Source organism: Telmatherina bonti (genome assembly GCF_933228915.1).
Source record: "Telmatherina bonti genome assembly, chromosome: 1".
Lineage (NCBI taxonomy): Eukaryota > Metazoa > Chordata > Actinopteri > Atheriniformes > Telmatherinidae > Telmatherina > Telmatherina bonti.
This window is the reverse complement of record NC_136619.1, coordinates 18,284,931-18,295,534: the sequence shown is the minus strand read 5'-3', so window position 1 is coordinate 18,295,534 and position 10,604 is coordinate 18,284,931. Positions and strand designations below refer to the sequence as shown.

The 10,604-nt window shown below is 38.5% G+C and overlaps 2 protein-coding genes across 5 annotated transcripts in view; one reads left to right on the top strand and one right to left on the bottom strand.

The window, feature by feature from the left end:
• Positions 1-2,579: 2,579 nt before the first annotated feature.
• Positions 2,580-7,896, bottom strand: cry5 (cryptochrome circadian regulator 5). 3 transcript variants are annotated; one of them, XM_079241093.1, is made up of 12 exons: positions 7,829-7,878; positions 7,636-7,701; positions 7,160-7,378; positions 6,401-6,595; positions 6,081-6,199; positions 5,790-5,944; positions 5,454-5,594; positions 5,172-5,339; positions 4,942-5,082; positions 4,592-4,743; positions 4,295-4,515; positions 2,580-4,194 (listed from the first exon to the last, which is right to left on the bottom strand). In XM_079241093.1, exons 3-12 carry the CDS (start codon positions 7,366-7,368, stop codon positions 4,133-4,135), a joined length of 1,563 nt encoding a protein of 520 aa, XP_079097219.1. In that variant the 5' UTR covers positions 7,369-7,378; positions 7,636-7,701; positions 7,829-7,878; the 3' UTR covers positions 2,580-4,132. The 3 variants fall into 3 exon arrangements, with proteins under 3 accessions (XP_079097219.1, XP_079097220.1, XP_079097218.1); XM_079241094.1 differs by having other exon boundaries at positions 7,636-7,715; positions 7,829-7,848; XM_079241092.1 differs by having other exon boundaries at positions 7,636-7,896.
• Positions 7,897-9,831: 1,935 nt separating this feature from the next.
• Positions 9,832-10,604, top strand: part of frmd5b (FERM domain containing 5b) — a gene marked incomplete at its 5' end in the record, with an annotated part of 73,280 nt that continues 72,507 nt past the window's right edge. For both annotated transcript variants that reach the window (XM_079245268.1, XM_079245267.1), the window contains one exon: positions 9,832-9,933. In XM_079245268.1, the coding sequence (XP_079101394.1) occupies positions 9,832-9,933 (102 nt within the window). The remainder of the gene's footprint in view (positions 9,934-10,604) is intronic.

Genomic DNA, 10,604 nt, shown 5'->3' with positions numbered 1-10,604 from the left:
AGGGGGGTTGGAAAACACAGTTGGCTCAGTATGGGCTGGATATGCTGAATGGGGAGTGTACGGAGAAATAAAAAAAACAGGGACCCGAAAGAAGCTGGGAAACAGTCATGTCATGGCGTTTGAATGTGCATGTTGGTAATCTTTCATTATTTCTTTTACATAGGAAATATTATAAGATATAAATCTACATATAAAAGTCAACAGAACATTGGAAACTGTCTGAAGTAGATCACCCTCTCTGTTTATAACACAGAATCTAAATAAGGGAAGAATTTGAAGAATTTTGACAGACATTCAACCAACAGTGAAGTTTATTCTTCCTTCCTTTTTTGTTATCCACTTCAAATAATGTCCCGTTCTTCTAATACAAATTATTAGTTTCCTTATTTGGGATTACTTGCTAAATCTGAATCCACCAAGGGTCAGTGCAGAGGCACGAGTACAGCCTTGCATGTCTGTTGCCTCATGTTTTGCTATGTATAGCACTTCACAAAATCCCTTTGAGCCTCAGTCTAGAGCTGCTACTGATGATGCTCTCTGAGTTCACTACCTCTGGTTCCAAAACCATTATGTGTCTTTTGCAAACATAACATGACAATGGAAGATAAAAAGCAGGTCCTGGGCAAAGATAAATGGTTAGAGGTCATCATTACAACCTGAGTGGTGATGTACAAGCAGGTTGCTCAGGTTGTGTGGAGAGGTGTGTGTGCTTATGTGTGCCTGTTAGAGACAAGGATAGACTAAAAGGTATGAAGCAAATTGGACGACTGTCAGCTCTTCAGTTTCACTGTGGCATTTATTCACCAAGTCCTTGAACGGCCAATAAATAGTGACCTTTCATGTTGTGAGCATGAATTTTACCCGCAACTTCCTCTTGCCCTTCACTGTTTTTTGATAAAATTTACAACTAAGCCAGAAAATGAAAGTGTTTTTTTTTTTCTCTCTTGATAAACATGGTTGACAAATATCCTTCAATCTTCTTACTTTAGGATCAGACACCTCCCAACAGCTTCCAGCAATCCACAATGCACGGCCATGCAGAGTGCCAGTTAGAATGCATGACAGTGAGGTGGGTTTTTGTTTGCTCTGGGGTATTAATCAGTCCTGATGTATTTACAAGTAACAGATACAGTTTATAATGTAACACCGGGGAAATTCGCCTCTCAAAAGGGACTTTTCTAATTAATGCCACAGCTTGATCAGCCTTTGTTTAAAATCTGCAGAAAAGCTGATGAGGCCAAAGACTACCTTCAGAGAATTTCTCAAATGACTGTGTGTTTACTTTTACTAGTTATGTCAACTGACTAAAAACATTTCACATATAGATGCTCCTTTGAACTTATAAGACCCTTTTTCCCGTGTTGATATGGCAAGAGATTTGCAAAATTTAAAGACGCATAGCTTTATCACAAGGTGGCTGAATAGTGTGAGTGGGAATAATTTCTTTGATGTTGTCGCTTTCTGTAAATATGCTCCGCAGATAAATCGCTATTATTAAAGCTCCATGAAACACCAGCTGCATGGGAACATGCTGTTCTAATTCAACTGGGATATTGCAGTTCTCAGATCCAAGATGGTTTGAGTGGCGAGGTGTCAACACAGACGCACTGGGAGAGGGAAACACTAATGGACACGCAGGGGATGAGGTGGGCACAATTGGGATTTTGATTGCAGACTAACAAATCTGTCTGGAGCTTGCTGCAAATTGACAATTTTATAGGATTAGAAAGCAAATAAATATATCCAGGTTAAAACACACACACACAACAAAAACAAAACAAATATATCCATCATTTAGAAGCGATTTCAGTTCAACCTGTTCAACTCTGCTTTGATAGTTTACTGGCCAAGTGGCCCGGAAATACACTACCACACGCATTCACTGTTGGACATCAGATTGTTTTGATGTTTGACAGGTCTCTGTGGAAACTGAGCATGGCTTTGTACAGCCGTCTGCCTTACTGCTGAGGCCGTGACATCATCTTCTCGATATTCACACCAGTGTCAGCTCCAAGGAAGCAGAAACAGGAGAACACTTGACCACGAACAGCTGTCTGTCCCCCAAATGTCCAAGCACGCACACACACACACACACACACACATCTTGCTTTTATGTAGTACTGCACTGCTTCGGCTTCCCTGCGTCAATCTGAGACCCAGACAGTAAACATGTTCAATATGTTGTCCTCGTGACTTATGGTCCTTCGGTAATTATGCATGTGACGTATACTCTTGATGAGATACTGGCTGATGTCCATTACTCTGTATTAATGGCTGAGAAATCTAAGTATTTAAGCCTGGATAGTTTAAATAACTTAGAGGTCAGTAAGTGAACAAGACAACAAAAAAACTGAGTTGAAACTTCATCTGAGTGCTGCTGAAGGGAAAACAAAGTTAAAAACCTCAAAGCAGTAAATATTTTATAATTAACAAAGTTACTGTTTTAAATTTAGAACTTTGTTCATAAAGATTACAACACTAAACAAGGACAGTACAACAAAGCCTTCTTTCATTTTTAGCCACAGGTTCACATTTACTTAATAGTTTTAATGTACAGCTGTTTTGAGGTGGGAAAATGTTTCACAGGCAGAAGTACAGTGCCCTCTAGTGGATATAGAATAAAACTACACCCAGTAGAGTCCTTAATAGCAAAAAATTCTAGAAATTCTTATTATTTGGAAGTGGATATTAGAGTTCTGTTAGTTTAGATTATGAAATGGTACATATATGAATCTCACAGTTTTCTTTTTTTTTTTAAAAATATTTTTATTTAAACTGAATATAAATGTCAGAGTATAAATACATCTAACAGACAAGCAAAGACGCAACGGTAAAGAAGTTGTGTCCCTAATTCACACCGTAATCTAAATAATTTACAAATAGTTATGTATTAATAATGTATTAACATATAGTTTGAAGACATCTCAACTCACTTAATATTTTTATTTCAAATTGAAGATCATGGTAAACCTTTTTTTTTTCCACTGCAAGTTGAAGTATTGATCTTGATTATTTTTGTTTTATGAGGTGCTCATTGCCTTGAACTGGACAAAAAAAACATTGTGCATCAACAACACATTGAATACATTTCAATGTGTTTCCCTTCCCTAGACACTCACTTAGTAAATTGGTAATCAGTAGTAATTTTGATCAATATTTAGTACAGATTTAGCAAACTACACAATTAACTTTTTGCACAAGAAAAAATTGTATCTTTATGTATCAAGTGTTTGTTTTACCTAACCAACAATATTTAACTTAACACTTTTAAAGACTAAGTTTAAAAGCATTTCTCTCTGATGGCAACATGTCTATAAAAGGTTTTAATTTATTTGAGTTATAGGGACAATATCAGCTACTATTGTAATGGATGATGATTTCTAATTTTAATCGAGAGAGCTCCAGCTACAGACTTAGAAAATAAAACATCCCATATTCATTGTACAATATTGAAGGAGTCGCACAAAACTTCTTGCTTGGTGGGTCTTTAATGGCTTTACACTACTTTGGGTGGCCCTAAAGGGACCAAATAAGCTAGAAACTAACATATGTTAACATAAACTAAGTAGAGTTGCCAGTAGAAAGTAGGCTATTTGATGTTTTTGATAATTTAGTGAAAATAGCCAGATAACGCTAACCGTTTGTTCATGGTTGTGAGTGGAAGTAATCAGATTCTGTAAGGCAGCATGTCTTACCTAAATATGAACGACAACAGAAGAGGACTGCTTTCATTCAAACATGGAATGTCCAATTAAAAATGCCAGAGAGGCCACGAGTCTGCAGTCTTTATTTTTCACACAGCTGCAGGTTTTGTCATAAATTATAAAAGCCTGACTCTATCTCAACTTTTTTTCCTGGGTGATATAAGAAGAATGTGCAAGTGTTTTCCTTTCGTCTGGTTTTAGTTTCCAGCACTTGTACCCAAAAACAAGGTAAAAAAAAAAAAACCAAAACAAAACAGAAAACAACATAAAATGGAAACTGATAACGTCTATAATAAAAAAAAAAATAAAAAAATCAATAAGCTAAAGTAGATTACATGCACAGATAAAGCCTCGATATAGAGAGAAACCTGAATTATTTGGTAAAGTCACTGATCGTGTGATAAGGCCAACAGTTAAGTTGTGTATAGTTATGCACTTTTAGCTTTTTTGTGGAGCATGTCACTGACAGATGGAGCCTTGCGCTTTACACCTTGGAGGAAAAAAAAAAAAAAAAAAAAAGACATATTTTGGTTAAAATGCAAGACTTAATTCAAACATGTCTGAAGTCAAGTATGTGTTTTGAGCAATACCTTGCTTTTTTGTTGATGATTCAGTGCCATCTGAAGATCTCTTAGCATAAGCTTGCTTCATCCTCTGAATGTTTTTCTTGCTGATCACTTCATGCTCTACAACTGGACGTGGGTAGTCTTGACCAACAATGCATCCTGCAGCCTGCTGGACACTACGTGGAGCTTTCCAAGGCTCATAAATGTACTGTGCTGGAAACTTCTTCAGAATAGGAAGGTACTTTCTGCAAACACAGGTGAGGTTAAATTAGATCCTAAGATACGTTTTCAGAATCTTATTAAATGTGGTCATAGGCTTACTTGATATAGTCTCCGTTTTTGTCTGTCTTCTTGCCAAAAGCGATGGGAGAATAAACCCTGAAAAACTGGTGGAAGAAGGCGCTTGCCGACAGCCACTGCCAGTTTCCAGCATTCAGAGCCCAGTCACCGTCCAGTAAGAGTTCCTCAAATACCTTCAGGGACAGGAAGCAAAATGTTAAACAAGCATTTTACTGACTGAAAACAGCATTTTTATAACATTACTACTTGGGGTATGAATTTATTTTTGGATCCAAACACAGCGCTTTTACTTAATAACTTACAAACTGCACATTCAATACACATAGCTCTGGACAAATTTTTTTCTTACACATACAAGCTGATTTAATCACCTTCTGTCCTGCTTCCCAACTTATCCACAGGTCCCCCCTGGTGAGAAAACAGGCAACAGCGTGTCTGGCCAGGTGGTGGATCCAGCCCTCTTGTCTCAACTGAGTCATGATGGCATCAATGAAGGGGAAACCAGTTCGAGCCTTTAAATGTATACAAAACAAAATTAAATGAATTGTGGTCAAAAGGACATGATGAACTCTAGTTTGATCACATTATTTCATCTCAGTACCTCTCTCCATGCAGCTAGGTATTCTGGGTTTGTGTCCCAGTCCACCTGAGTGCATACATCATTGCCCTTCATCTTGTTAAAGTTTGGGATGCCCACACTGGCAGTGTAGAAGAACTCCCTCCAGAGCAGCTGGCCATGTAGGGAAACTGGAGGATCCGAGTGTTTTTTCTGCATAAACAACACATAAATAACAAAATATTTGTTTTAGCATTAAAACCTAAAGATCATGCATCTTTATTTAGATATATGTTATCTAGACCTTTACGAGGATGTGATACTCACGCCCTGATAGACCTCTGTGAGTCTCCACCAGAAGGTTCTTGCTGACAAGCACCCAAAGGTGACATATGGACTGAGAACAGTGGTGCTGGGGCTCAAAGAGTTTGGGTAGGTCAGCGGCTTCTCAAAACTACACACCCATTGCTAAATAAAAACATAAAACATGTAAATATAACAGAAAGATTTCTATATTCTATAAGAAATAGACATTTGACATACACTTCAAAACATTGTAAGGTGGGTGGGGAGGTATTTTTTAAATCCTGTCTACCTTATCTTGTTGAAGTGCATATAATAATCCTGCAAATATAAATGAGTGGTGAGGTGGAAACTGTTTACCGTTCTTTTCATGTGTTCATCTAATCTCCTGAGAGCCTCCTGTTCTCCTCCTGGAAACAGCTCATCACCGAGAGATGCTGTGTCCATGCCAAGGTCTTCTAGGGTAGGAATCCCGTATTTCTTTTCATGCTTCTCTGAACAGGGTGTCTTGATTGCTTTGACATGGGAAAGAACTTTGATCGATTCACTGCTGAAATGTCACATTTGTGAACTGGACGGCTGTTCTTATATCAAAGCAAACAACTCCAAATGATAAGTCAATAGCATTATAGAGCGCTTTTGCTTAATTACCTTTCATGTCCTCTGTGGTTGGGGCAGGAATAGGCCTCTTTGGTGGACCGAGCATCTTAACTATTGCTTGCAGACGTTTGTAAGTTAGGGGAGGCTTCCCATTGTTTTCCTCAATTATCCTATGGACAAATGACAGGTCACAATATCACTAATTCATTCATTTTTTTTATACTGCTCAGTTCATTTCAGAGTCGTGGGGAAACTGGAGCCTATCTTGAGAGGAAGGGTACACCCTGGACAGGTCACCAGTCCATCACAGGCAACATCACTTAACAAACATACAATACAGCCAGTGGAGAAAAAGAAGAAGATGAAACTACCTGTCTATATCATAGAGAGTATGTGAGATTTTGTAGACGACATTAACTCCGTGTTCTTTAGCCAGTGCAGTCACTTTTTTGTCACGGCTCAGACTATAGGGCTCTGTGTCGTACTCATATGTCAACTTTGTTACATTCCACTTCTTGAACAGGTTGGGAAACACATCTTTTGGCTTCCCCTTCACCACAAACAGCCTAAAAGAGTAAAAAAAAAAAAAAAAAAGCACAGTAAGTTATGCATGTAAGTATGTGACTAAACTGTAACTGCTGAATACACTGCACATTAAAATAGAAGTTAATAAAACACAGAATAAGAGTGTGAGTGTGCTTTTATCAAGCTTAGGAACATGTTCAATGAGATCATAGTTCTTTTTAATTCTGTCTCTATTTTTCAGGCTTAAATTGGGATATTTCCACAGTTTTTGAACTTCACTTTGGCATTTTCACAATGCAAATATAATTCTGTCATCAATTTCCATGTTAATCTTTTTTTTTTTTTTTTTACTTTCCTTAAACCAATCAACCCTAAGCTCACATGATTTGAAATCATTGCAATTTCTCCCATTCTATCTTTCAGACTGATTGCATTGTGTTCAGTTATCTTCCTTCCCATGTCTTTATTTTGGTTCTCATTTAATCTAAACACCTCTTGAATCAGCCACCAACAAAATCTCTCTCTCATATTTAATGTTCAGGACAAATAATGTTGATATTTATTGTAAGATAATTATTAAAGCGAGTGCTGTCTGTGTTTACTACCTGGAGTTGAGTTTCCTCAGGCTGCAGTCCAGATCTTTGAGAGCTCCAATGAGGAACCTCCACCGGTTAACACCCGTGTTGTTGTGGAGGTAAGGGTCCAGGATAAATACAGGATATAGCTCTTTACAATCTCTCAGAGCTGCCATGAGTGCTGGGTTGTCATGCAACCTGAGTCCCTTGCGGAACCAATGGATGCTTATTTGAGTCATGACTGTGAATCTGTGGAGCATACATGGCAGATATTCAACTTTGTAAACAAAAAGAAATCATAACTAGTGGTTTGTTACCAATTTACTCACATAAAACCCTCACAAAATAAATAAATAAATAAATAAATCTATACGTGAGACAATTAGTAAAAACTCAAAATAATGGAGAGGCTTGCCTGATGCAAACAATACAAAATGAATATCAACAACACATGCAAATAATATATTGGAATATAAATCTTCAAAGAAATTCACTGTATACATTACCAAAGTGCTTGAAAGCAGCCCTACGAAATGAAGTTCTCAGAGCATTGACTCAAATTCATTACAGTGCTGCAGAAACAAGACTGTCAACATGGACCCAAAACAATGGACGGAAAACCGTACTTCAGTAAAAGTAAGAAAGCGATTGAAAAATTTAGCATACTATTTCGACAATTTCTTTTTTTTTTTTTTTTACCTTTACACTCTTTAAACAACATCTAGTTCCGCTGCGTCTGTTCAGTCCACGCAAATTCAGTTTTATAACACACGTTTTGGCGTTACAAAACGGGGAAACGTCTGCGTAAGCAGTAAAATAAGCCAATCAGCGGCGAGTTTATAAAACCACACGTGGCTCCTAAACAGCACATCTTCAGTTCGCCAACTAGATGTCAATATTGTGCAGAATATAAACGTTAACACTACTGAAGAAATGTCTCAGTAATATCACCTACTTAGAAGCATTCGTTATGTTACCTGTAGGGACAAAAGAAAATGCTGAGACACTTTGGCACAATGTAGTTCTATAGCTAAAGAAAACCCCACGATTACCAAAATCCGTAAAAATATCGTGAAGCCGTAATATCACCTACTTAGAAGCATTCGTTATGTTACCTGTAGGGACAAAAGAAAATGCTGAGACACTTTGGCACAATGTAGTTCTATAGCTAAAGAAAACCCCACGATTACCAAAATCCGTAAAAATATCGTGAAGCCCACTCAATACACGAGAAATGAGATCTGCAATGTCCCGTAGCTCATCGTAGCTCGCCGTGATCGTATAGTGGTTAGTACTCTGCGTTGTGGCCGCAGCAACCCCGGTTCGAATCCGGGTCACGGCAATGAAACATTGTCACGGCAGATGAGCTTATTTTACTGTTTTGCTTCAATATCTGGCCAATAACGACAACATATGTGTTTGTAGTTTGCACTGCTAATATTAAACATTACTTTAGATTTTTAAATGCATTTCCCAAAACAGTTGATTTACAGTCAACTACGCATGAGTTGGAAATAATACAAGGGTGTTTCAACTTGATGGGTGTTTACACTTCTTTACTGACGCTAGCCATTAAACACCACTAGAGGGAAACATTGTTAAAGAAACTAGCAAAGAAATGTGTTCCATATTATGATTTTTTTTTAAAAAAAATGATATATGCTTAACAAAATTAGGCTGGGTTACGCCCTATATTTTTTAAATAGATACTACATTTTATTTATTTATTTATTTATTGATTTGTTTGTAACAGCACGACGCTTTTCCACTTAATCCTATTTTACCTTTCCCATATGTGAAGAAAATGATCGTTTAAAGGACTGCTTAATTTCTTGGGCAAAATCTGATGTTTTTGCGCAAAAAAAAACCAACCAAACAAAAAAAAAACATAAAATCTACTCGCCATATGAAACAGTGACGCGTGCATAAATTAAGAAAATGGTCCATTTCAACAGCTGCGGGAAATTTAAAAAAAAAAATAAAAATGTTTGAACGTGTAGCTGGCTTTGAGTCCTGTAGGAAATTCAATGAGCAACAAAGATCTGTCTTGTCTGTCGTGTCTGAAAGTTGGAATATGTAATCTGTTTTTTTTTTTTTACATGTACAATAGCTGATGATATTTTCTTCTTCTAGTTATTTTGAGCTGATATGAATGATCACTGTAGTTATTTATATGTCAGCTAACTTCTTGAACAGCACAAAGCGTCTGTCTGCTGTGAAAGCAGAGGCCCTGCTGTGTTATTATTCTCAGCCATGTGGCTACAGTCACGACGTACAGCAGCCTATTGGAATTTCGCCGCCTGTCGTCAACTCTGCGCAGGCTGCAGCTCATTCACTGCTTTCTGTGGGTTGACAGACCGGTCAGTGCACACGCAGTCCACCCGGCAGCATTGACAGAGGCATGGCAAAGGCAAGGAGACAGGGGGAGAAGGTGTGGTGAGTGGTGACAGTCCAGCCGGACCAGAGGAATAAGGGGAAACAGCTCTGTTTGCAATCCTGTGTGCAGAAACGTTGTGAATCGGCCACTGAGCGCTCACACACACTGATAAAACGATGCACCAACGCCGATTCGCCGCAGAGTCACAGCCGCTGACCAGGTGTTGGAGCAAAGAGCAGGGACGCCGTTAACGTGACAGAAGGTCAACCTGTATGTATGGGCTTTGCGCACTTCTCTCTGGTCCCATTCGCAGACGATCGAGAAGATGCTGAGCCGACTGATGAGTAGCAGCATCAGGAGTCTGGACAGGGAATGCAACTGCACTGTGAGACTGCTGGACGACTCGGAGTACACCTGCACGATTCAGGTCAGTGGGGACCATCATTTCCTTTTTTTTTTTCATGGTCACCCTGTGGGGTAGGACGTGTTTTGGCACGTAACGGGGCAGTGATCAGGTAAAATGACGTCTGTCCATTAAGCTCTCTCTCTCTCTCCACCGTTTTCTCTCGATCTACTGATTACAGAAAACGCACATTTATGAAGGAGATATTCTCTGGTTTATATCCAGTCAGCACCCCAACACATCTGGTCGGGTGTTCAATGTCAGATAGCTACAATTGAGGCAGCATATATTGTTTTAATCAGTTACCTGTCAGTAAATGCCATCATGACTGCATGTGGTGCGTGCATTGCGTTATAAATGTGAAGGATTATGAGACAGGACTTTATGCCAACAGAGAGAATAATATTAAAAAATACATCCGTGTATATAAGCTCTTGCTGTTTTTGCAGCTTTATGATTATATTGCTTTGGATGCATTAATCTGGATAATCTTGACCAATGTCAGTGGATGATTTCTGGAGGGTTTCTGCATTGGCTGGCTGCATCACGGTCAAGTGTTTCCAAATGGATTACTGTTGGGTCTCCAAGCTGGTGGATAAAAAGAAAGTGTCATCGTCTTAGTTTGTCCTCCGTACTGAAGCAGTGTATGAATGAGGAGGCTCTTTGCAGATGATGTACTTCACCTCAGTTTTGCT